The 26,983-nt window shown below is 45.4% G+C and overlaps 1 protein-coding gene across 1 annotated transcript in view; it reads left to right on the top strand.

The window, feature by feature from the left end:
* Window positions 1-26,983, top strand: part of LOC309555844 (complement C3-like) — a 362,933-nt gene that overhangs the window by 128,971 nt on the left and 206,979 nt on the right. The window contains exons 13-16 of the mRNA XM_082258010.1: window positions 4,021-4,227; window positions 12,342-12,500; window positions 23,054-23,183; window positions 23,661-23,735. Of these exons, the coding sequence (XP_082114136.1) occupies window positions 4,021-4,227; window positions 12,342-12,500; window positions 23,054-23,183; window positions 23,661-23,735 (571 nt within the window). The remainder of the gene's footprint in view (window positions 1-4,020; window positions 4,228-12,341; window positions 12,501-23,053; window positions 23,184-23,660; window positions 23,736-26,983) is intronic.

Below are 26,983 nucleotides of genomic sequence, written 5' to 3' on the forward strand. Positions count from 1 at the left end.
TGCAAACAGAAGGTTTTTTTTTATCCTAATGCATAGGATAAAAACACCTTCTGCCTTTACAATCCCTTTAAGTTGTATTTGTTTTCTAAAAGGCTGCTGTGTAGTTTCTTTTATTTAGAAGTTAATTGGATGATGTGACCTCTTATAATATATTTATGGGCCACCCAATTAAAGTGACTTTTACCCTAAACTAACTTTTATTTTGCCCTGCCTCTTCCCCCCCCCCCCTACTTTCAGCTATACAATTTGTATTATTTTTTTTATTTAAAAGATTTTTCAAAAGCAGCATTAACTGCCTTCATGTCTACCCTCCTGTATTCTATCTGTGCGCAGAGTTTGTTGTTCTTGGGTGAAGGGTGTGGAGCTGAACTAAAGGGGACTGAAGTTCTTCTTTAATAACTGGGGAGGTGTCCTCAGGATTATTTACAATTCCTTGAAGTGGTGTTAAAACCAAAAATGTAATAAATGGCAGCTTACCATTCATAAGATGTAGTCGCTGCATCAGTTTTCTTTCAGTTTTTCTTTGTTTCTTTCCCCTTGTTTTCACCTGGTGATCTAGTCAGTAACTCCTGTAATATACAAACACCCCTCTGGATGGATGAGCAAAGAAGGCTCAGCAGACAGCAACATTGTCAGTCTGGGGGGGCGGGATGTTAAATGTATTAGCAGATTTAAATGCACTAACTAATTGAAGCCAAACTCCAGCACACTCTTTATAATCTGTTTTTTCCTTTTGGGATAAAGGTTTTGCATGAATACATAAAAGCTGACCATTTTATTCACTTCTGTTTTAAATGGTTTGTCTCATCCATACAAACTGATACATTCTGCTGGAGTACTGGATCACTCGATAAAAATAGAAGAAAGAAAGCCTAAAAAAGAAAATGAATGCAGCCATCACATCTAAGAATTGGTAGACTGCAATTTAATAAATGTTTGCTTTTGAGTTTAAAGTGTTACTAAAGCCAGGAGCCTGCATTAACTATGTCTGGTCTCCCACATTATACAGAACATGGAAATGCAATTATTTTAGTAAATATAAACTACGAAATACTTTTTCTCATCAGCAGTATATAGCAGTCTTGTGACTTCTATCAGTGTCAGCCAAGCACTAGTTAAAGCTTGTAGGAGGAGTTTTCATACTGCACTGAGCTGTCCTATCAGAATGCAAGACTCCTGACCTTCTGTATGGCCCTGTGCTGATCACATGCACACTCCCAAGAAAATAAAGTACTCTCTAACAATACACACAAAACTGAGCAAGTGCAGCCTGACTCCAAAGGCTTTGTGTTATCTGGACATGTTCTGGAGTCAGTGGAAGAAGAGGAGGATCAGAGAAGACAGGATCAAACAGCCTTTTTACGAAATGCAGAGGATTAACCCCTTAGGCTCCACACTGAGTATAACAAGCATGCTTTACTGCATATACTGCATATACAGACTGATTTTACTGTTGTGGGTTTAGTAACACTTTAATACTTTAAAGTACTTTAAAGCTTTATTGTTACGTAAGATATTGTTATTAAAAGTCTAATTGCTTAACAAAGATTTGTTAAGTCACCAATGAAATTGGCCCACCCTGTGGCCCAAACCTGTTAACTGTATTATGACTAGGTCATGGTCTGACTATGATGAGTTTAGGAATCAGGCAGATTACATATTGGGAACCAATCTTTATGGCACACATAGACAAACACATTTAGTGTGGCTACAACTGATATACGCTTTTTTTTTTTTTTTTATACCTTTTTGGGTGATTAGTAGCTGCAGCTTTTTGAATACACATTTCATTTTGAGATTTACACAGTTCTTTTCATTCATCCACTGGCACAGAAATGTTATTCTATATATTTATGGCACAAATACCTCCCTTCAGGGTCTCTCACAAATTATTTTAAATTATATAGAATTATAAAAACAAACTTCTACCCCTTTCTAATTTTTTATGAAAGTTAGCGAATTATTTGGTAGGGACTTGTTTGTGTAAATAAGGACTGGTGTTAGTAGAAAAATAGGTTTCTTGTAATAAAAGAACATCTGGCTTGAGAGAATTATATTGGGAAAATATCCTGGAGGTGGCATCGAAAGTACTTAATGAAAGGTAACTACAGCAAAACCTTTGGTTGCGAGCATAATTTGTTCCGGAAACGTGCTTGTGATCCAAAGCACTTGAATATCAAAGCGAATTTCCTCATGAGAAATAATGGAACTTCAGATAATTTGTTTCACAAACATTTATTAATAAGTCCTTCAGTCTATAGTCCATATAAAAAGGTTATAGCAATGTCAATGCAACTTCGAGGCAACTTTAGGGAATGCCTGGGTAATCTTCCTGTAATGTTCGATCCACAGGCAACTTTTAGGCAACTTCAGGAAATGCCTTGGTAATCTTCCTGTAATGTTCGATCCACAGGCAACTTTTAGGCAACTTCAGGAAATGCCTTGGTAATCTTCCTGTAATGTTCGATCCAAATCACATCAATTAGGATGAGGATCCGTCTTAGGGCTAATGCACACTGCAGCTTAGAAAAAAGCTGCTTTTATTTCAGCTTGAAGAAGCTTGTGCTCTTTTGTGCTCTTGTGCATGTTTTTATTGAGCTTCTTAATGCTTCTTTGAGCTCCTTGGAGCTTTTTTAAGCATAAGCGTTTTTGTTTTTCACAAATCCCCCTTAAAGTCTATGGGCATAATAAATCGAATAGAAGTTGCCTTGAAGTAGTACAGGAAACTTTTCTAAAGTTGGAGCGACTTCAGTAGTGCTAATTAGGACAGCTGTCATTGACTAAACTGGGACGTGACCCTACTCGTATTGCAAGACCTTGTTCGTTTATCAAGTTAAAATTTATAAAAAAAAATGTTCTTCTCTTGTAAAACACTGGCAGACCAAGTTACTTGCAATCCAAGGTTTTACTGTATTTGTTCCATAGCAAATTCTGATGAAAAAATCCCGACCTCTCTGGCTGATTACAATGCTTAGTTATCTAACCAAAAATTGCTGGTGTGACATGATCTTCAGCAGCTGCATGGGTAGCTATGACAGCTGGTGATTCTGTTGATACCTCCAAATGCTGCAAAAAAGTTAATGGCTCAGTAACTGAACTACAAAATCACTAAAAAATACAAACCTTTCATTGACTGTACTTAATTTGTTTATAGTAAGGCCCCGTTCACACTGGGGCGATCCGACTTGCCGGGGCGACCTCACAAGTCGCGGCACGCAGCTCGCACCGCGACCTCGGAGGGGCCGGCACAGACTTCATAACATTGAAGTCTATGCAGGTCGCTCCAGGTCGCCCCAAAGAAGCTCCGGACCCTTTTTCTAAGTCGGAGCGACTTGTGTTGCTCCTATTAGAATGGGTCCACAGCTTCTCTATGGCAGACGACCAGGTCGTCTGACAGGTCGCCCCAGTGTGAACGGGGTCTAAAAGAAAAAGCTAAGGAGAGCAATTCTGTAACTGCTACAAATTGCTGATAAAATAAAAGTTGCCTATTGCTTAGGCATAACATAAGCAGGAACACTTGGCTCGGGTTAATGTTTATGCAATAAGGAGGGACAAGGGAGGCACTAACAAGCACTTTCCTGGCTTATTAAAGGGAAGCAACCAAGTAAATGTCATTAATTTTTTTTAAACGACAACCTATGGGGCTAATTAGGTGGTATAAAAAGCAATCAATAATGATAAACAGTGGTGCAATCATGTGTGAATATTTATCAACCTTAGCCGCTCAAGGAATGCTAGTACTGGAAGTGGAAAGAGACAGACATTTTGCCTTGTTTGTATCGGTACTATCTATAAAGCTGTTGGCGTGCTATGCTAGCAGTAAGGTAATACAAGCTTAGAGTGAGCTAAGTAGGTAAGTGCACAATACACTAGTTTACTAACAAGAATACATAGGCTTTAAAAGGGCAGTAAAAATGGTGAACTATTCATATGTCAGAGGCAGGAATAGCGTCAATAACGAACCTCTGTTGGTGGAGCCAGCAAATACTTTAATTACAGTATTTCTTATGTTTTGCTCAGGTGATAAGTAGAGGAAAAATACTGCAGACTAAATTTCAGACAAGGACAGAAGGTGAAGAGATCACTTCATTCAGAGTTACCCTGACCCCTGAGATGCTGCCCTCTTTCAGAATTGTGGCTTATTATTATTTGCTTTATCTTGACTCAGTTCTTGAAATAGTGTCTGATTCTGTCTGGCTACACATGAAACGGACCTGTAAAAGTAATGTAAGTACATTTTTCCTGACATAATGCAAATTTCTTTATTCATTTATTATAAAAACATTTGAAAATTGTTGTATGCTTCTTGATTGGGTAATTCAGAATGTGGCATTAAATTACTTTGAATTCAGGTTTATATTAGGGCTTTCATAGTTCTAGCTTAGCAACTTTGGTGAAGCCCAACATAACTGACAAAGCATGGTACAATCTCATACTCCAATTCTCTAAACGTAGACTGAATGATAGATATCTGGATTTATATTGATATACATTTAAAGGGTTATGGGCTAGCATAAGATCAAATACAGTACATTCTTCAAATTTGGATATGTTTTTTTTTTTTTTTTCAACTTTTTGTTAAACAAAGCTGTGTGAGTGAGCTGTGTGAACTGACCTGCGGATTTCATAGGACACAATACTGGGAAATGAGTTGTGTGTAAAATTGAGAAAATCCCACTGGTGGCATATATACCAGAAAGAGAGCTGTGTGTGCTGAAGTGTAGCTCTCACTGGTGGCATATATACCAGGAAGCGAGCTGTGTGTGCTGAAGTGTAGATCTCACTGGTGGCATATATACCAGGAAGCGAGCTGTGTGCGCTGAAGTGTAGATCTCACTGGTGGCATAAATACCAGGAAGCGAGCTGTGTGTGCTGAAGTGTAGATCTCACTGGTGGCATATATACCAGAAAGCGAGCTGTGTGTGCTGAAGTGTTGATCTCACTGGTGGCATATATACCAGAAAGCGAGTTGTGTGTGTGCTGAAGTGTAGATCTCACTGGTGGCATATATACCATAAAGCGAGGTGTGTGTGCTGAAGTGTAGATCTCACTGGTGGCATATATACCAGAAAGCGAGCTGTGTGTGCTGAAGTGTAGATCTCACTGGTGGTATATATACCAGAAAGCGAGCTGTGTGTGCTGAAGTGTAGATCTCCCTGGTGGCATATATACCATAAAGCGAGTTGTGTGTGCTGAAGTGTAGATCTCACTGGAGGCATATATACCAGAAAGCGAGCTGCGTGCGCTGAAGTGTAGATCTCACCGGTGGCATATATACCAGGAAGCGAGCTGTGTGTGCTGAAGTGTAGATCTCACTGGTGGCATAAATACCAGAAAGTGAGTTTTGTGTGCTTAAGTGTAGATCTCACTGGTGGCATAAATACCAGGAAGCGAGCTGCGTGTGCTGAAGTGTAGATCTCACTGGTGGCATAAATACCAGGAAGCGAGCTGTGTGTGCTGAAGTGTAGCTCTCACTGGTGGCATACTGTATATACCAGAAAGCGAGCTGTGTGTGCTGAAGTGTAGATCTCACTGGTGGCATATATACCAGAAAGCGAGCTGTGTGTGCTGAAGTGTAGATCTCACCAGTGGCATATATACCAGAAAGCGAGCTGTGTGTGCTGAAGTGTAGATCTCACCGGTGGCATATATACCAGGAAGCGAGCTGTGTGTGCTGAAGTGTAGCTCTCACTGGTGGCATATATACCAGAAAGTGAGCTGTGTGTGCTGAAGTGTAGATCTCACTGGTGGCATAAATACCAGGAAGCGAGCTGTGTGTGCTGAAGTGTAGCTCTCACTGGTGGCATAAATACCAGGAAGCGAGCTGTGTTTGCTGAAGTGTAGCTCTCACTGGTGGCATAAATACCAGGAAGCGAGCTGTGTGTGCTGAAGTGTAGATCTCACTGGTGGCATAAATACCAGGAAGCGAGCTGTGTGTGCTGAAGTGTAGCTCTCACTGGTGGCATATATACCAGAAGCGAGCTGTGTGTGCTGAAATGTAGATTTCACTGGTGGAATAAATATTACAGATTGGTCTATGTGTAATATGGAGGAAGATCTTTCTGGTAATATGGATGCTTGGAAGTGAGCTGTGTGTGTAGATATTACCGGTGGCACAGATAATGAGAGCTGATTTTACTGGAGACATTGATACTGAAGAGTGAGCCTCGTGTATAGGGCAGATTTCACTGGTGGCATAAATACTGGCAAATGTGCTGTATGCACTTGGGTGCAAATTCTACTCGTGGCCTGGATACTGGGGAGATATTTATGTATTGGGATACAATCTCACTGGTGGCATGGATAATAGAAAGTGAGCTGTTTGTACTGGAGTGTGCATACTGCGGAGTGAAATGTGACTGCTGGAGTGCAGATTTCACTGATGGCCTTGATACTAGGTGGTGGTTGTATAGATACTTGAAAAATTGTTGTGTGTGTTTAAGTGTGCAGATCCCATAAAAGCATATCAATTGGTTTACGCAAAAGTTATAGTGTTTACAAACTATGGGGTAGATTTATGGACTTTTTTTAAACATTATTTTTATTAGTAATGGTTGCAATCCGCAATTTTTAGCGGGACTGCGATATTGCGCCGGACAAATCTCTCACTAAGTGACAGTTTTTGGGGACCAGTGACCCCAATACAGTGATCAGTGCTAAATAATATGCACTGTTACTGTATAAATGACACTAGCAGGGAAGGGGTTAACATCAAGTGCGATCAAGGGGTTAAGTGTGCTCCTAAGGAATGTTTTCCAACTGTGGGGGATGGACTGACTGCAGTAAGAGAGAGATCGGTGTTACTGATTAGTAGGAACACACGTTCTCTCCCTTTCTGTTTGAAAGAACAGCCGCCTGCTTTGTTTACATAGGCAGACGGCAGTTCTTTCAGTCTCCTTGACAATCGTGGGAGGCTGGCGCCATTGCGGCTGTCGGTCCCGCGGACTGGCTCTCGCTGTGTCTAATCACAGCAGGAGCGCGCCCCCCCCAGAGCCTTAAAGCAAAATCACATACATGCACGTGATTTTGCGCTTAAGGGCTGCCCTGCCACAGTATATGCACGGTGGGCGGTCCTTAAGTGGTTAAAGTGCTGGTTATCTTATTCTTCCAGTGTCAGTATGTTCCAACAAATGCCGTTGTGCTCCCCTCCTTATGTGCCCTTACTCACCGACTAGTGATCGGTTAAACCCCTGAGTTTCAAAAATAATCCTCCAGTGGCAAAACATTTTTTTTTTCTTTTGTGACTCCAGCAGAGTGTAGGAGGATAGAATCAAGAGAAATTCAGTTTTTATCATTAAAAAAAACATAAAAAAGCCAACTGCGCACTTACAAAACTCTCCTATTGCGTGTGAGCATGTAATGACGCCGTTCTGGAATTCAAAAGTCGCAGGTTGCATTCCAAAGAGCGGACATGACATAACCAGAAGTATCCACCCGCTTAATGCATTTCACTCCACCCAGGAAGCGGAAACAGAATTACACTATGGATTTCTCCTGATTCTATCTCCCTACACTCATATGAGGTTCTTTAACCTACCTGCTAGAGAAGGGGTGGGGAACCTGCGGCCCGCACGATTGTGACGTCCGGCCCGCACGATCGTTACGTCCGCCCCCCCTCCCCGTGCCGCTGTGTCAGAAGGAGCCGATGGCTCCGTCCTGACACTGAGTCTCCGAAAAGGGTGGACCCGAGGCGCAGAGCAGTGTACCTCGAGCCCGCCCATTTGTGTGACAATAGCGAATGAAAATTCGCTATTGTCTTATGGATCCTCCTCCTCCTTGGCCAATGCCATAGCCGAGGAGGAGGCGGGACGCGGGAGGACTCAAAGAGACGCGGGGACTGAAGAGAGGAAGCCGCCGCTACAACAGGTAAGTCAAGTGCACTGGTCTGGGGGGCTTGGCACGCTGTTCACTCTGCATTTTAAGGGGGCACGCTGTTCACTCTGCATTTTAAGGGTGCACGCTGTTCACTCTGCATTGTAAGGGAGCACGCTGTTCACTCTGCATTGTAAGGGGGCACGCTGTTCACTCTGCATTTTAAGGGGGCACGCTGTTCACTCTGCATTGTGGTCAGTCTGCATTGAAGGGGGCATGCTGTGGTCATTCTGCGTTGTAAGGGGGCACGCTGTGGTCATTCTGCATTGTAAGGGGGCACGCTGTGGTCATTCTGCATTGTAAGGGGGCATGCAGTGGTCAGTCTGCATTGTAAGGGGGCACACAGTGGTCAGTCTGCATTGTAAGGGGGCACGCTTTGGTCAGTCTGCATTGTAAGGGGGTACGCTGTGGTCTCTCTGCATTGTAAGGGGGCACGCTGTGGTCAGTCTGCATTGTAAGGGGGCACGCTGTGGTCAGTCTGCATTGTAAGGGGGCACGCTTTGCTCAGTCTGCATTGTAAGGGGGCACGCAGTGGTCAGTCTGCATTGTAAGGGGGCATGCTTTGGTCAGTCTGCATTGTAAGGGGGCACGCTGTGGTCAGTCTGCATTGTAAGGGGGCACGCAGTGGTCAGTCTGCATTGTAAGGGGGCACGCTGTGGTCAGTCTGCATTGAAAGGGGGCACGCTGTGGTCAGTCTGCATTGAGAGGGGGCACGCTGTGGTCAGTCTGCATTGAAAGGGGGAAATCTGTGGTCAGTTTGCATTGAAAGGGGGCACGCTGTGGTCAGTCTGCATTAAAAGGGGGCACACAGTGGTCAGTCTGCATTGTAAGGGGGCATGCTTTGGTCAGTCTGCATTGTAAGGGGGCACGCTGTGGTCAGTCTGCATTGTAAGGGGGCACGCTGTGGTCAGTCTGCATTGTAAGGGGGAACGCTGTGGTCAGTCTGCATTGTAAGGGGGCACGCTGTGGTCAGTCTGCATTGTAAGGGGGCACGCTGTGGTCAGTCTGCATTGTAAGGGGGAACGCTGTGGTCAGTCTGCATTGCAAGGGGGCACGCTGTGGTCAGTCTGCATTTTAAGGGGGCACGCTGTGGTCAGTCTGCATTGTAAGGGGGCACGCAGTGGTCAGTCTGCATTGTAAGGGGGCACGCAGTGGTCAGTCTGCATTGTAAGGGGGCACGCTGGGGTCAGTCTGTATTGTAAGGGGGCATGCTGTGGTCAGTCTGCATTGAAAGGGGGCACGCTGTGGTCTCTCTGCATTGAAAGGGGGCATGCTGTGGTCAGTCTGCATTGAAAGGGGGCACGCTGTGGTCTCTCTGCATTGAAAGGGGGCCCGCTGTGGTCTCTCTGCATTCAAAGGGGGCACGCTGTGGTCTCTCTGCATTGAAAGGGGGCACATTTTGGTCTCTCTGCATTTAAAGGGGGCACGCTGTGGTCTCTCTGCATTGAAAGGGGGCACGCTGTGGTCTCTCTGCATTGAAAGGGGGCACGCTGTGGTCTCTCTGTATTGAAAGGGGGCACGCTGTGGTCTCTCTGTATTGAAAGGGGGCACGCTGTGGTCTCTCTGCATTGAAAGGGGGCACGCTGTGGTCTCTCTGCATTGAAAGGGGGCAAATTTTTAAGTTGATTATTTTGTACGGCCCCCGAATGATGTTACAAAAATCCAAATGGCCCTTGGCAGAAAAAGTCACCAAAAAAAGAAAAAAAAATGTTTTTGCCACTGGAGGATTATTTTTGAAATACAGGTGTTTAACCCATCACTAGTTGGTGAGTAAGGGGACATAGGGAGGGGAGCACAATGGCACTTGTTGATACATACTGGCACTGAAAGAATAAGATAACCAGCACTTTAAAGGATTTATTGTTCATGCACATCGTTTGCACTGATTGCACTTTAATTTTCTAAAAGTATTATGTATTGTGACTTAAATATTATGTTCCTGCACAAATAATGAATAGAGATACATATTAAGCACTTTATGGTTAGTCTCAGAGTTAAAGGAGAAGTACAGCCAAAGATTGTTTGGCTGTGCTTCTCCTATGGATCACAGGATTGCAGTTAGTTCTGAAGCCTGCTGTCGGCTGACATCACAGAGCCGATCCAGGCTCAGGCAAGATCATGACAATGAAGTGGAGATTCGCCCACATGCCTGGACTGGCACACGACGAGTCGCTGAAGGCCTGGGCTGGCTGCTACCCCCCACAGCCCAGAGCTTCAGTGAGCGTGGGGGGGGGGGGGGGGGCAGAGCAGAGAGCCGATGACTGACAGTCACCAGCTCTCTGCCTAGGGAGCCGCGCGAACCGAGTGATTGGTGGTGTTCGATTGCTCAGTTCTTAGTGTCAGAGGTGCCGAGGGACAGATGCAGCGTAAGTATGATTCTAAAAAAAACAACCCATACATCTCTTTTAAGTTTTTAGGGTACATCCCATTGTAACTCGGTAAGGAAACGTGTCTGGCAACCTGGCAGTAGAAACATTTTCAATCTATTTCGCCCATACTCTATTGAATTTCTTCATACAACCTCTATTAACATGAGTATCTTTATACAAAGGCAAATTTATGTTCACCAATTGATGCCAGAAGCTAATGGAAGGTGGGGTAGGCTTTTTCCATCAAAGGGTTTTTGCTTTTTTTGCATAAAATTAAAAGCCCTAACAGAGTACTGTCCACTGTCATGGGGGCTAGATCCTCCAGTAGGCTCAGAATGCAAATTCTTGGAGTGGGCGAAAAAGAGGTGCTGTCAATTGTATTAATCATAATAACAACCTTTCATATACTGTGAGGTAGCAGGGAAAGCCCAGAAAATATGGAAAAAATCCCCCGTGGAGTGATCACACCTCTAACAGAAGAAATCTGTACGGAGTATAGTATGCCCTATGCAATATTTAAACTGCATTAATCTATCCTTAGGAGAGATAAGTTATTTGAAAGGGTAACCCCATACATGTTTCCAGTCATCGACATCAAGATCCACTATATCTCCATCTATATCCACTATATCTAAAGTCTACTTTGGGGGAGGGAGGACAAAGCTGGGAGGGACAACGTTTGAAAGGGATTATACATATCGATGTTGGTGTCTTCAAACTGTTGGTTCTGAGCAGAGATTCAAGATCAGAGCATGCTAGGTCAAGATGTCTATCCGGAAAATGACTTTGAAAGGCAAGGGAGAGTTGCAGAGATCTCAACTACTAATAAGCTGGAATATTACAGATACGAGAAAGTGGCTTCAGGGTGTGATTTTCCACTACATGTGAAATGGACTTAATTTTAAACTTGACCCAACACTGGGGATATGGGATTGAATAAAAATGTGGCACAAGACTCAAAGGACAACCCACTCTCCAGGCCTGGAGGGTAGTTGTCTTAAAGGGTGTCAGGAAACATGGGGCTCTGGGGCCTATATATAACAACAGTTGGAACGCTTCTACAGATTGCAGGATTGCTGTCTCTAGTATGACAGAAGATTTTTAGATGTCAGAACAGAGCCAACAGTGCGCTGTGACCAATTTAGTGGTGGGAATTATTTCTGGCTTTCTGGCATAGCTAATCCCCCCTGGAATGTGGGCCTCATTAGTGTAGTCATTTTGTAGAGCAGGGATTAGGTTTACTAAAAAAAGGACAGGTAGCAGTTGAACTGAATGAAAAATGTCTTGGGAATCCACTGTGGTGAGTGATGGAAAAGATAAATAAACTTAGGTAAAATTCTCATTTAATGAGATTCACGCAATGACAGCGGCAAGTTCTGCCATGTCTTTGGGTTCAAACAATTTACCAGACTGTGTTATGACTTAAAATGATTTATCAACTAAGAATACATATTTTAACACTGCAATACTGACTCTCTAGCTGTCAAACATATAAACAGCAGAAGCTGTTAGTAATGACTCAACAGGAGGTGGGCTAGACCACTCTACAAAGAACGCTGCTCTTAAACAAAGAGAGTTGTCTTTATGTGCAGCATGCTGTCTGTGCCACAGACTTATGCAATGGCACTGGCATGATTCACATAAAAAAGTCAGACAAAGCAGACGTAGTATTTGGCATCACACACAGATTAGTTTCTGTGCTAACTACAATTAGGCTTTTTTTTTCTTATATTAATCCTACATTGTTTCCAAGGTATTTAAAAATGCAATATATTTTTTTTAATTTGGTACTTTTTATTTTGTTAAAGTGGTTCTAAAGCCTTAAGGTGTTTTACCCTAATGTTAGCTATGCATTATGGAAAAAAAAACACCTGTGCTTTCTATGGGGGCACTCCACTTTGAAGAGAAGGAGCAAAGAGCGCCAGCAGGGACCCCAGAAGAAGAGGATCGGGGCTGCTCTGTGCAAAACCATTGCACAGAGCAGGTAAGTTTGATAGGTTTATTATTTAAAAAAAAGAAAAAGGTAAAGCTTTATAGTGACTTTAAGAAATTGTATACAACAAATCACACTGATGCAAGGTTTTTTTTTTCTTTTCACAGCTGCAGATAAACCCACCCAAAATATTACGACCCTCCTATGAGCCAGAAAAGAGCATAGAGCTAACCTTGACAGGTGACCAAGGATCGAAAGTGGGCCTAGTAGTTGTAGACAAGGCTGTATTTGTCTTAAACAACAAAGGAAGGTTTACCCAAGACAAGGTACATTGGTGATTTACAGACTAATGCAATGTACAAGAATGTTGTCAAGAATGATAGTACTGGCCACTGATGCAAACACGCTATATGATACAGGATAAATAAAAAGGTGCAAATGTGTGTTCAAGTAGTAGACTGTCAGGGTGCCAGGACCAGACCACACAAAGATGCAAGTAAAATATAGCTATTTATTTATGCAACAATAATAATCGCACAGCAAGAGAGAGGAGCCAAATCAAGAACTGCCAGGGTCAAGTTCGGAAGCGGGCAGTCATCCAAGCCAGGATCGAGTCCAGGAACAGGTAGTCATCCAAGCCGAGATAGAGTCCAGAAGCAGGTAGTCTGCCGAAGCCAGGTCGTCGTCTGATGCGGTGTCATCTGCCGATGCAGAATCCAGAGCCAGGAAGGTCGTCAGCCAAGCCAAGTCATGCAGGGAGAAACCACAGAGACTGCTAGCAGTGATGCACCTTGGAGCACAAACACAAGGGCAAGGTCTGAAAGCCATCAGGTGATGTATATAGTCAGCTGTGCAACATCATCACTGAACGATGCCCAGGCAGCAGCCAAGTGATGATGCAAACAGAATTTATAAGAGACAGCAGTCTGCACATGTCAAAGATGGCTGCCAACAGGAAGGCAAGGTAAGACCTTGATAGTACCCTCCCCTCAACGGCCCCTCATCAAGAGCAAAAATGGTTTCTGAGGAAAGCGACCATGGAAAGCGTGGAGAAGGGCGGGAGCATGAACATCAGAGGAGGGAACCCAGGAGCGCTCCTCAGGACCATAACCTTTCCAGGGAACCAGGTATTGAACCTGACCTCGGAACAGACGAGAATCCAAGATGTTGCTAACCTCATACTCCTTATGATTGCCCACAGGAATGGGACAAGGGCGAGGAAGTGAAGAAGTATAGCGATTGCAAACCAGTGGCTTCAAAAGTGACACGTGAAAGACATTGGAGATACGCATGCCAGGAGGAAGATCAAGGGCATAGGCCACCGGGTTCACCATAAGGAGGATGAGAAAAGGGCCAACAAAACGAGGTGCCAGTTTTGGAGTGGGCACCTTGAGGTTCAGATTACGTGCCGACAACCACACCCTCTCCCTGACTTGGTACGAAGGAGCAGATAAACGTCTCCGGTCTGCCTGGAGCTTCTGACGCTGTGCAGAGACCCGTAAAGACTCTTGAATCTGCACCCAAGAGGAATGAAGGGCACAAAGGTGATCCTCCACAGCCGGAATGTCCTATGGCGAGAATGACTCGGGCAACACAGCCTGTTGGGACCCATAATTGGCCATGACTGGAGACATTCCGGAGGACGAGTTGACGGCAGAGTTCCTGGCAAACTCTGCCCAGGGTAGCAGATCAACCCAATTGTCCTGATGGTCAGAGATATAGCAGAGGAGAAATTGCTCCAGAGCTTGGTTGGAATGTTCAGCGGCACCATTGGACTGGGGATGGTAGGTCGAGGAGATAGAGAGTCATATACCCAACTGAGAGCAAAAGGCACGCCAGAACCTAGAGACAAACTGACTCCCACAGTCCGAGACAATCTCCTCAGGCAACCCGTGTAAGCAAAAAACCTCCCTGGCAAACACCTAGGCAAGCTCCTGAGCGGTAGGCAGCCGCTTAAAAGGAACACAGTGGCACATTTTTGAAAACCGGTCGACAACCATGAGGATAATTGTGTAACCTCGAGAAGTTTCACAATAAAATCAATGGCCAGGTGAGATCAGGGACACTCCCCATTGGGAATGGGATGCAGTAGGCCCAAGTGAAGGTGCCACGGAGATTTGTTCTGGGCACAGACCAAACAAGCAGCCACGTACTCAGCAACATCAGTGCGGAGAGATGGCCACCAGAACTGATGGTAAATAGCCCTGGACATCTGGTTCTTACCAGGATGACCGGCAGTCTTGGAATTGTGGTACGTGCGCAACAGTCTGATGCGCAACCCCTCAGGTACAAAACATTTGCCAGCAGGCTCACAGTGGGAGCAACAGGTTGGGCAGCCAATATCTGTTTCCCAAGAGGAGAGGTTAAGTTGGTGCGGATGGCAGCCAGGATATGATCTAATGGTATGACAGGTGTCAGCACGGAGTTCTCCCTGGACAACTTAGAATACTGGCGAGACAAGGCATCAGCCTTAACATTCTTGGAGCTGGGCAAATAGGAAACCACATAGTTAAAACGAGACAAGAATAAGGCCCATCTGGCCTGACGGGGTGTGAGCCTCTTGGCCTCTGAGAGATACGTCAGATTCTTATGATCGGTGAGAATGAGAACTGAGACCACAGAGCCTTCGAGTATGTGTCTCCACACCTTGAGAGCCAGGATAATGGCCAAGAGCTCTCTGTCTCCAATCTCATAGTTGCATTCAGCTGGAGACAGCTTCCTGGAGTAGAACCCACAAAGAAGTAAGGGTCCATCAGGTGTCCGACGCTGAGACAGGAGGGCGCCTACTCCCGTCTCAGACGCATCCACCTCTAGGACAAAGGACAAACCAGGATTGGGATGTGACAGAATGGGAGCCGAAGCGAAAGCAGACTTGAGGGCCTCGAAAGCTTGGATAGCAGCAGACGTCCAATTGTGGGGATTGCTGCCCCTCTTGGTCAGATCTGAAATAGGTTTGTTTCTGATTGTAGTTGGCAAACCCAAGGAAACGCTGAATGGAATGGAGGCCACTAGGGCGAGGCCACTGTAGAACAGCCGAAACCTTCTGAGGGTCCATAGAGAACCCCTCAGCAGAAATGATGTAGCCCAAGAAGGCAGCCTGAGACAGGTGGAATTCACATTTCTCAAGCTTACAGAAAAGTCCATTCTCGCGTAACCGTTGCAGCACCCGCCTGACATCCATGTAATGTGATTCAATGGAGTCTGAGAAAATCAAGATGTCGTCCAAATAGACTACCACGCATTGCTACAACATATCACAAAAGACATCACTGATGAACTCCTGGAAGACAGTGGGCGCATTGCACAAGCCAAAGGGCATTACTAAATATTCATAATGACCGGTTCTGGTATTAAATGTGGTCTTCCACTCATCGCCCTCCTTGTTCCTTACAAAGTTATACGCGGCCCTTAGGTCAAGCTTGGTAAAGACCGTTGCTCCCTTGAGGTGGTCGAACAATTCAGTAATTGTCGGAACCGGGTATGCATTCTTGACTGTGATGCGATTGAGACCCCTATAATCAATGCAAGGTCTCAACTCATTCCCCCTCTTCTTTACAAAGAAAAATGTGACACCCACTGGGGAAGTGCACTTGCGAATGTGCCCTCGGGCAAGCGCACCCACCACATACTCCTCCATGGCCTTATTCTCCACAACCGAGAGAGGATATACCCTGCCACGAGGGGGAATGGCACCAGGTTGCAAGTCTATGGCACAATCGTACGGACGATGAGGAGGAAGAGTACCAGCGCGCACCTTGTCAAATACATCTCGACACTCATGATATTCAGTAGGCAATACTGAATCTGGGGAGGTACAAAGTACCTTAACAGGCCCATGGATACAAACAGCGCCACACTGTGGAGACCAAGAGAGGATCTCAACCGACTGCCAATCAAAGGTCGGATTATGCTTCTGAAGCCAAGGGTACTCTAATACAACACAGTAGTGTGGGGACGATCTAACCTGTAAACAGACTGACTATCTGTGAACAGCCCCTATAGCCATGTCAAGCAACACGGGGCTGCAAGGGTATGGAATTCGCAGCAGCAAACGTACTGTCAATAAAGTAACCGCCAGCACCGAAGTCTACCAACGCCTGGGTAACCACCGAGCCTGCTGCCCAGGAGAGGACAACTGTGATTAGTGGTTTATCTTTACGGGAAACCGGGGACGAGGAAATTCCACCTAAGATCTGCCCCCGACAGGATCTTAGGTGCGAGCGTTTCCCGAACGGGTAGGACAAGATTTTAGGAAATGTCCACCAAGGCAGCAATACAGACACTGGCCCTCCCTCCTCCTAAATGCCCGCTCAGCCTCAGGAAGGCGAGTGAACCCTAGCTGCATGGGTTCACAGCCAGACGCACCATCCCCAGGAGGCGAGGGATGAATGGGTGGGAAAGAAAACGTAGGAGCCAATCTGGAAGGAGGCCTCCGCAGGCTCTCCTTAAAAGATGGTCTCTCCCTGAGCCTGGTATTGATCAAAATCAGCAAGGAAATGAGAGCCTCAAGCTCATCAGGGAAATCGTTGACCGCGATCTCGTCCTTCAATGCATCAGAGAGACCATGAGAGAAGACCGCCACCAGAGCCTCATTATTCCAGCCCACCTCTGCTGCCAGGGTACGAAATTCAATGGCATACTCTGCAATGAGTCGAATACGCTGTTGAATGGACAGGAGCAGATTAGCAGCAGAAGCAGAGCGAGCAGGCACCTCGAATACCCTACGAAAGGAGGCAACAAAACTCGGGTAATCGAAAATCAAAGAATTATCATTCTCCCATAAGGCATTCGCTCCAGGCCAAGGTCTTGTCCGAAAGCAACGAGATTAGGAAACCCACCTTGGACCTGTCAGAGGGAAACGCCTGAGGGACCTTGCAATACAAATGCCCACTTGGTTTAGTAAGCAACGACACTGACTCAGTTCACCCCCTCTGGTAACAGCGACTTCAGCTGCAGGAGCAGGTCGTCAACAGGAGCAGCAGCTGGTGCAACAACAGGAGGAACCACTGGCTAGCAGCACCAGGAGCAAGGTGTGCTGTGCGTGCAAGCAACGTCTGCAACGCCTGAGCGAACTGACCCAAAAGGTGATCTTGTTGATCGAGCCTGGTAACCAGCAGAGGAAGTGTAGGAGCACCTGCATTGTCACAGCAAGAGAGAGAAGCCAAATCAAGAACAGCCGGGGTCAAGTTCGGAAGAGGGTAGTCATCCAAACCGGGATCGAGTCCAGGAACAGGTAGTCACCCAAGCCGAGATAGTGTCAAGATGCGGGTAGTCTGCTGAAGCCAGGTCGTCGCCTGATGCGGGGTCATCAGTGGCGGAGCTAGACTTTTAAAACAGGGGTGGCAAAGGGGTGGCTAGGTATTATTTTGGGGGGTCAATATACAAAGTGTAATTTAGTGTCAGATTCGTCCACCGCAATGTCGCAGTCCCTCTAATGATCGCTGCCATTACTAGTAAAGACAGGATACAGGTGGTGGTGATCAGAGGATACAGACAGGATACAGGTTTGCCCCCAATGATTATTGCAGAGTGCCACAGCAATGCCCCCAATGATTATTGCAGAGTGAGACAGCAATGCCCCCAATGATTATTGCAGAGTGCCACAGCAATGCCCCCAATGATTATTGCAGAGTGCCACAGCAATGCCCCCAATGATTATTGCAGAGTGCCACAGCAATGCCCCCAATGATTATTGCAGAGTGCCACAGCCTTGCCCCCAATGATTATTGCAGAGTGAGACAGCCTTGCCCCCAATGATTATTGCAGAGTGAGACAGCCTTGCCCCCAATGATTATTGCAGAGTGAGACAGCAATGCCCCCAATGATTATTGCAGAGTGCCACAGCCTTGCCCCCAATGATTATTGCAGAGTGCCACAGCCTTGCCCCCAATGATTATTGCAGAGTGCCACAGCCTTGCCCCCAATGATTATTGCAGAGTGAGACAGCCTTGCCCCCAATGATTATTGCAGAGTGCCACAGCCTTGCCCCCAATGATTATTGCAGAGTGCCACAGCCTTGCCCCCAATGATTATTGCAGAGTGAGACAGCAATGCCCCCAATGATTATTGCAGAGTGTCACAGCCTTGCCCCCAATGATTATTGCAGAGTGAGACAGCAATGCCCCCAATGATTATTGCAGAGTGCCACAGCAATGCCCCCAATGATTATTGCAGAGTGAGACAGCAATGCCCCCAATGATTATTGCAGAGTGCCACAGCAATGCCCCCAATGATTATTGCAGAGTGCCACAGCAATGCCCCCAATGATTATTGCAGAGTGAGACAGCAATGCCCCCAATGATTATTGCAGAGTGCCACAGCAATGCCCCCAATGATTATTGCAGAGTGCCACAGCCTTGCCCCCAATGATTATTGCAGAGTGAGACAGCAATGCCCCCAATGATTATTGCAGAGTGCCACAGCAATGCCCCCAATGATTATTGCAGAGTGCCACAGAAATGCCCCCAATGATTATTGCAGAGTGCCACAGCCTTGCCCCCAATGATTATTGCAGAGTGAGACAGCCTTGCCCCCAATGATTATTGCAGAGTGAGACAGCCTTGCCCCCAATGATTATTGCAGAGTGAGACAGCAATGCCCCCAATGATTATTGCAGAGTGAGACAGCAATGCCCCCAATGATTATTGCAGAGTGCCACAGCAATGCCCCCAATGATTATTGCAGAGTGCCACAGCAATGCCCCCAATGATTATTGCAGAGTGCCACAGCAATGCCCCCAATGATTATTGCAGAGTGCCACAGCAATGCCCCCAATGATTATTGCAGAGTGCCACAGCAATGCCCCCAATGATTATTGCAGAGTGAGACAGCAATGCCCCCAATGATTATTGCAGAGTGCCACAGCAATGCCCCCAATGATTATTGCAGAGTGCCACAGCAATGCCCCCAATGATTATTGCAGAGTGAGACAGCAATGCCCCCAATGATTATTGCAGAGTGCCACAGCAATGCCCCCAATGATTATTGCAGAGTGCCACAGCCTTGCCCCCAATGATTATTGCAGAGTGAGACAGCAATGCCCCCAATGATTATTGCAGAGTGCCACAGCAATGCCCCCAATGATTATTGCAGAGTGCCACAGAAATGCCCCCAATGATTATTGCAGAGTGCCACAGCCTTGCCCCCAATGATTATTGCAGAGTGAGACAGCCTTGCCCCCAATGATTATTGCAGAGTGAGACAGCCTTGCCCCCAATGATTATTGCAGAGTGAGACAGCAATGCCCCCAATGATTATTGCAGAGTGAGACAGCCTTGCCCCCAATGATTATTGCAGAGTGAGACAGCCTTGCCCCCAATGATTATTGCAGAGTGAGACAGCAATGCCCCCAATGATTATTGCAGAGTGAGACAGCCTTGCCCCCAATGATTATTGCAGAGTGAGACAGCCTTGCCCCCAATGATTATTGCAGAGTGAGACAGCCTTGCCCCCAATGATTATTGCAGAGTGAGACAGCCTTGCCCCCAATGATTATTGCAGAGTGAGACAGCAATGCCCCCAATGATTATTGCAGAGTGAGACAGCAATGCCCCCAATGATTATTGCAGAGTGAGACAGCAATGCCCCCAATGATTATTGCAGAGTGAGACAGCCTTGCCCCCAATGATTATTGCAGAGTGAGACAGCAATGCCCCCAATGATTATTGCAGAGTGAGACAGCAATGCCCCCAATGATTATTGCAGAGTGAGACAGCAATGCCCCCAATGATTATTGCAGAGTGCCACAGCCTTGCCCCCAATGATTATTGCAGAGTGCCACAGCATTTGCCCGCAATCATTGCAGAGTGCCAGCGTCGTCGTCCCCCCCCCCCCATGAGACCGGCTTACTTACCTCACGGACGGACGGTCATCACAGCAGCTTATCATCGGTCCGCGGCTCCCTGCATCTTCTCAGTCCTCCCGCCGGCGCCTCCTCGACCAATGGCACGGCATTTGCCATTCGGCCAATCAGGAAGCGGGAGGACCCGCTCCCTGATTGGCCGGAGGAGGATCCATGTGACAATAGCGAATTTTCATTCGCTATTGTCACAGAATGGGCGGGCTCGGCTTCGGGACGCACTGTTCTGCTGCTCCCTGACCCTGGCCGCCAGCTTAGAGGGATCAGCCGGTTCTGCGAACCGGCTGATCCCATCCCACCACTGCCTGTGATTCCTCCGCTGCCAGCCTGGATCGGGGTGGCAACAGGGGTGGCAGGGACTTTTTCTGGGGTGTCAATTGACACCCCAGCTAACCCTCTGGCTCCGCCACTGGGGGTCATCTGCCGATGCGGAATCCAGAGCCAGGAAGGTCGTCAGCCAAGCCAAGTCATGCACGGAAAAACCACAGAGACCAGAGGATTGCTAGCAGTGATGCACCTTGGAGCACAAATGCAAGGTTTGAAAGCCATCAGGTGATATATATAGTCAAGTGTGCAACCTCATCACTGAGCAATGCCCAGGCAGCAGACAAGTGATGATGCAAACAGTTTATAAGAAACAGCAGTCTGCACATGTCCAAGATGGCTGCCAACAGGAAGACAAGGTAAGACCTTGACATAGGCATAAAACTAACAAAATTGTTTCAAATGTAAAATGTGGAAATTTATCCTAAATGTTTTTTTATAGTGAGGTTGAAATTAAATGTAATACATTATTACATGTTTACTTAAAGAAACAACAGTTTGTCCATATTTGGTGGATATTAGTTGAGAGTATAGAATTGAAAAACACAATTATGAGTACTGTAGAGTGCTATCATTTATGTGGAAAATACAGGAAAAAAATAATTCTTGGTTAAATGAAAATACAAACAGAGCATACATTGCATATAACTTTATATATAACTTTCTCTCTAGTCACTTGGACATTAAGTGCAGGTCGAATTAAAAAAAGGGTCTGAGACAAGTTCTATCTTAACTGGTACAATTGCCCATAGCAACCAATCAGCTTCTATCTATGATTTTTTTTTCCACACCGCTTTGAACATTTTAAAGCTGATGGGCTGTGGTCCAGTAGAGACAAAGCTTGTCTCATACACTTTTTTTTTTAATTCCCCCAATTGGGCTGTTTGGCTCCATATGTAATTAATGTGTTTTGATGCTTGGTATATATAATAAATGGTTAACTGCTTGTTTTTGATATAGATGTACTGAGAATCAACTTTGTGATTTTTCTTTTTTTTTCACTTAAGTGTAAAGGTGTTGGATATTGACAAGAACACACATGGAGAGAAGTTTAGTAATTTGCACTGTTTATGGGAATATGTAGTGTTTTGGATGAAACCATAATAAAATATTAAACTTTTATAAAAGACTATCAAGAAAACAGTGGTGCACATATACTGTAGTTCTTTTTCTTTTTTGATATATATGGTCATGGAGTCTGCACCACTAACATTTGTGGTGAGCTTGTATCTAACATGCAGTGAAATAACTCCATTGCTGGTTTTATATCAAATCAGTAGAGAAGCTTAGGTTGCTACTGCTGCTTCTCTATAGATACAGTACAGTGAGTGAGCGCTGTCGTCCTATGATAAGACATGTTTTATTGGCAAAATAAAGCAAAAAATCTTAAATATAAAGTCTAATACAACTGCCGCATCTAAGAAAATGGTAAGCTGCAAAACATGAAATGTTCATTTTTGGATTCAGATAATCTTTAATTACTTGATAGATACACAGTCGCTCCAGACAAAGAAATTGGACTTTACTACCCCAAGACACCTAAGCTATTCCTGCTAAATAGTATGGACTTTGTCACCAGTTCTCATGCAAGGATGAAAAATAAATGTATTATGTAATCATATACACTTGCCCACCATCCAGAATCATTATACAATTGATTAATAAAGCCTTACCCAAGTCAGAATAAATATATGCAGCCAGCACATGCCCAGTTAAATTCACCAAAGCAAACCATAGTTGGAATAATTAGACTTTGTACATTGCATGTGTATTTGTGTCATGCTCAGACTAATTATATATTCAAATGCGTATTATACTACTTTGTGTCCTACTGGGGCATGAATGCTGGGGAAGAGAGGAATGTATGATCACATGTGTGTGAGAATGGTTGAATTTGCCAAAACTCCCAATGCTGTTGGTTAGTTAACAATGTAGTTGTTCCTGCAAAAAAAAAATAAAATAAAATAAACACTTTTTCAACAATCAAAAAATGTTATTCTCACATATGTTCTATCAGCAGATAGGACATAGCTGGAGATTCCTGAATATATTACTCAGGAAGGAAAGTACACATTTCGTACCAAGAAAAATGCATTAATAGAAGGGGATCAGCAATAGTGGCCCCCATATTTATCTCATTAAGGGTTTCCTTTAAAGCATACTGTAACTTCAGGTACAACAATAATAACAAAAAAAAACCTCTTTCAGTGGGCATCTCACACTGCAAAGGGTGAAAACTTGTTATAGCTAGAGGTGCTAGAATCTGGAGAAACACCGTATTCTCCTCCAGCAGGGTCCATCCAGCGTGCAACTCGGACGATGCAGCCTCCTCTCTAAGCTGCTCGCAGCTGTGGTCGCACACTTGAATCCTTCAAGTAAAATGCAGGGGTAAAAGCCTTGCAATGTACGTGATGATGAGGGACCATTTACAGACTGGAGCTTCAGAGGGAAGAGGACAATGCTGAAGGAGGGGTTAGTGTAAGTAAACACTGCCTCTCTTTCTACTCTCTCATAATCAGCAATTAAACCCTCACAGTGGGGGGGGCTAATCTAAGGGTAGGTTTAGAACTTTTTCCTGGAGTTGGCCTTTATGATAATTTAAGATGACTTTAGTACTGTAGCATTGTTTCCTTAATAGCCTAGGTAATTCAGTGAATGATTCATTTTTTTATAAATATGAATATCTGATCGATACAGATATGGGATGAAGTGCAGGAAGATGATCTGGGATGCTCAGCTGGCAGTGGAGAAAACGCATTGGGTGTGTTTGAAGATGCTGGACTGGATTTTGGAACTACAATGAAACTGGGAACGCCATCTAGAAAAGGTGATTAACAAATGTAATATATTTTCAATGACTTCGTTATATAGAATTAAAAGAGATCATATTAATTTAATTAATATAATATCAGTCTGTAATATTGTTTTTAGAAAATTTTTAGTTTCTAGTTACAGTATACATGCATTGGGCCACCTACAGTACTGTGCAAAGGTTTTAGGCAGGTGTGAAGAAATGCTGTAAAGTAAGAATACTTTTAAAAATATATACAGTATTTTAATTGTATTTTATTTGTATTTTAATTTTAATTGTATTTTATTGTTTATTTAAACACTGTATATATATGTATATATATATATATATATATATATATATATATATATATATATATATATATATATATACACACACACACACACACACATAGCAAAACTGCAAAAATTGCTCTGGTACAAAAAGGGCATACAGGTGCAGGCACTTAGATGGTTAAATAGTTCTTTCGCCTTTTTTTTTGCTTTCTTACAGATTTTACCTGCACTACAACACTGCACAATCGCAGACGTCGCTCATATGAGTTGCTAGCAGCAAAACAAAAAAAAGGTAATAAATCATACATGTTAGACATAAGATTTGATGTACATTTCTATTCGGTAAATATGAGTTAGCTACAGTGGTATAGCTACTGTGAGTTTAGTGGGGTCCAAACATATCGGACTGGATACCTCGCAGGAACTGCCACAGAGTTTAGTTTGGTGTAGAGAGCTAATGATTTTGTCTACTTGGGAATGCATTCCGTGGGCCAACGGTGATTTGACATCATTTAACCTGCTGCACATAGGAACAAGTCTGAAAGTCATGAAGCTCACAATGAGGGACATAACTGTGTAGAAGGCACAGTCAGATGATATTACCAAGGAATTATCATACATCTACCTTTCATCTGGACCAGGGACTCGTGATGCAAACTGAGAAATAAGTCTGAACTGTAGTAGATCACTAATAAGAAAAAAAGCTAAAAAGAAAATACATGGCCACAACAAAAGTTGGCATTATTGCCATATTTCAACTTTAAGGAGGTTATAATATGTTACATAATTGTTAAACCATTTCAGACTTGCAAATTTGACCCTAGTTCCAAAATAAAGGAATTGTGTGCTTGAATTTACATCCTATCTTAATGTTCCCTTGACTTAAAGCGAAAATTTACCCATAAAAGCTCAATAAAAATTAATGTTTCTCTATCGTCCATCGCCAGACGCAGCCTCATCTTCATAAGTTGAGTGGGTTATGCTGCCACCTGCAGGAGTAGTCTAGGCAGTATGTTAGTACAAAACCTTTAACATGTACACGCCCACGGGGCTGTCCCTCCATGCATAACCCCTACTGCCACAGCCCAGCACACCAGTTTGTTTCTGCCTAGAAAAGGAGTAGGACCTAGATTTCCTGCTGGGACTCCGATCTCAGTTTTTTTGTTCTTTTCAGAATATTTTCTTTTTATTTCTCTTCACTCACTTGCTAGCTAGTGTTCAGGGAAGAATTTTCCTGGTGATCTACAAGCAATGATGTCAGCTGGGGCTTCCCACTGGATAATCTAGATCCTTATGGTCCCCCCAGTCTGGCCTACGAGCGTGAGTATAGTCTGACCTAGGCCTAGCCATGACGCTGCCCCTTTTCCTGATGGGGACGAGCCTGCGAGTGGATGCCTTGCCGGGACACAACGCCCTTGAACGCCCTGAGTCACAGCGTACCCCTCAGCTGGCAGCACCCCCACTTTGGGTGGGAGGCATCTGATCGGAGCAGAGCCCACCCGGTCCATGGTATGGTGAATAAATGTGCCCCCCTTGCCCCTGCTGGCCTTGGGGGATGTGGGCCCTCTCCTGGGGATAATGGGATTTGTGCCTCCCAAGAGATCCCCCTGGCCTGCCCAGTGCCCAGTCTGTGTGTCCTACCCTCCCCCCCTTCCCTGTCCCTGTGGTGGCTGTGTGTTTGGAGCACCTGGGACCCTGAGGGGTATCATGGTATCTTGGGCTTGCTGGTCCCTGTTGTGGTTCCTGAGGCCTTCATGTGTCGGTCCCTGGCCGCATGGCTCGCCGTGGGCGCCCCCATTTTAAGTGTGGGCAATGTGAAGTTTACCCCATAGACTTGTATGGGGCAGCCATTTTCCCTGAGGCTTCCTATTGATATGTATGGGCATCCATCTTTGTGTAACCCCTGTGCTATGCTCAGCTGCGTGACCTTCCATCAGGTATCATTACTTCCTGTGCTGTTGTTTCCTACTGCTAGCCGAGGTCACTTCCTGTCTTTCTCTCCATGCTGCTGGAAGAATCAGGAGGACGGGTTGTCTGAGGTGGTACAGTACCTGGGGTCCCTGCGGGGATATTCCTGCACATTCTTCTGTCAGTTCAGTTTAAAGGGGGTTCCCTGCAGACCGCTGTGATCGGTGGTGGGTGTCGCGATCAGCGCTCCTAAAAGCGACAGTACTCTGTTTTTTGCTTTTTGCGATATGGAGTCCCAAACTGTGCTATCACCCTCAGACCCACTTTGTGCAACTCCCGGACAGTCCGGATCACAGTCGCTGGCCGCGATTTCAGCAGCCCTGGAAATCCTGGCGACTAAAGTTGATTTAGTCATGAAAAAGGTCGATAGCCGAAAACAGCCGATGCCTTCTCCATCTATGGAGGTGTCCTCTGACTCAGAGACTGATGTGGTCGCCACGGACGCTCCCCGACCTGAGGGGTCACTGTCCTCGCAGTCAGATGGTCCTCTTCGGCTGCAGCGTGTGAAAGCGCGTTAGTGGAAGCCCTGATTGTTTCAGTATGAGATACTTTAAAATTGGCTGATGAGCCCACCCTGGCAGAGACGCGGATGGCTTTTGGCTCCCAGAAGTCTCCAAAGGCTGACAAGGTTTTCCTTTGTCCTGACACTTTTCACAATACTGTGAATGACTAATGGCGGCGCATTAAGCATGTGTTAGTGGTGCCCAAACGCTTTAAACTCTTTTTCTAAAAAGGTCTCCAACCGTTGGATGGTGCCACCTAAAGTGGACCACCCTGTTTCCAGATTAAACAAATTTACCCTTTTGCCTGTGGAGGATTTCCCGGTCTTTAAGGATCTAGTAGACAGGTGGGTGGAATCCCTTTCCCGCCATCTTCACGTGCTGGCGAGTTCCATTTTAAAACCGTTGGACCGGGTGATCCAGGCCCTGGTGTTCCTGTGTGAGGCGTCTATGGATGCGGCTCCCCTGGTGGCCAGAGTTTCGGCCGTAGGCATTGTTTTAAGGCGCAGGGTTTGGTTGATGAGATGGTCGGCTGACCAAGCTTCTAAGAAAGCCCTAGCTGATCTCCCCTTTTTGGGTGAGCGGTTGGCGACTCACTGGATGAGTTGATCAAGGACCTGACTGGCGGGAAGAGTACTCTTCTTCCGCAATCCTCCAAGGGTAAGAAACCCCGTGCTAAGCGGATTCCCTTCTTTTTGGCTCACAAGCTTTTTTTCCGTGCCTCCGGGCCGCAAGAAAAAAGGTAAGCCGTTCAGAGCTTCTGGAGGAGCTAAAAAGCATTGGGGCAAGCCCAAGGCTGGTCAGTCCGGTGCTGCTAACAAGTCCTCTTCAGCATGGAGCACCCGTCTCAGGGGTGGGGGGACGTCTGCGCTTCTTTCAGGAACCCTGGACTTCCTTTATTCAGGACGAAATGGGTTCGCAAACTGATTTGCTCCGGGTACAAGATCGAATTCTGGTCCCGGCCAGGGGACAGGTTTTTTTTCAGTCAAATCTTCACCTGTCTCTGGAGCAGTGGCGGCCCGTGCATAGGGGGCGCCAGGGCGCCGCCCCCCTGCCCCTAAAAAAAAGAAGA

Source organism: Pelophylax lessonae (genome assembly GCF_965119305.1).
Source record: "Pelophylax lessonae genome assembly, chromosome: 1".
Taxonomy (NCBI): Eukaryota; Metazoa; Chordata; class Amphibia; order Anura; family Ranidae; genus Pelophylax; species Pelophylax lessonae.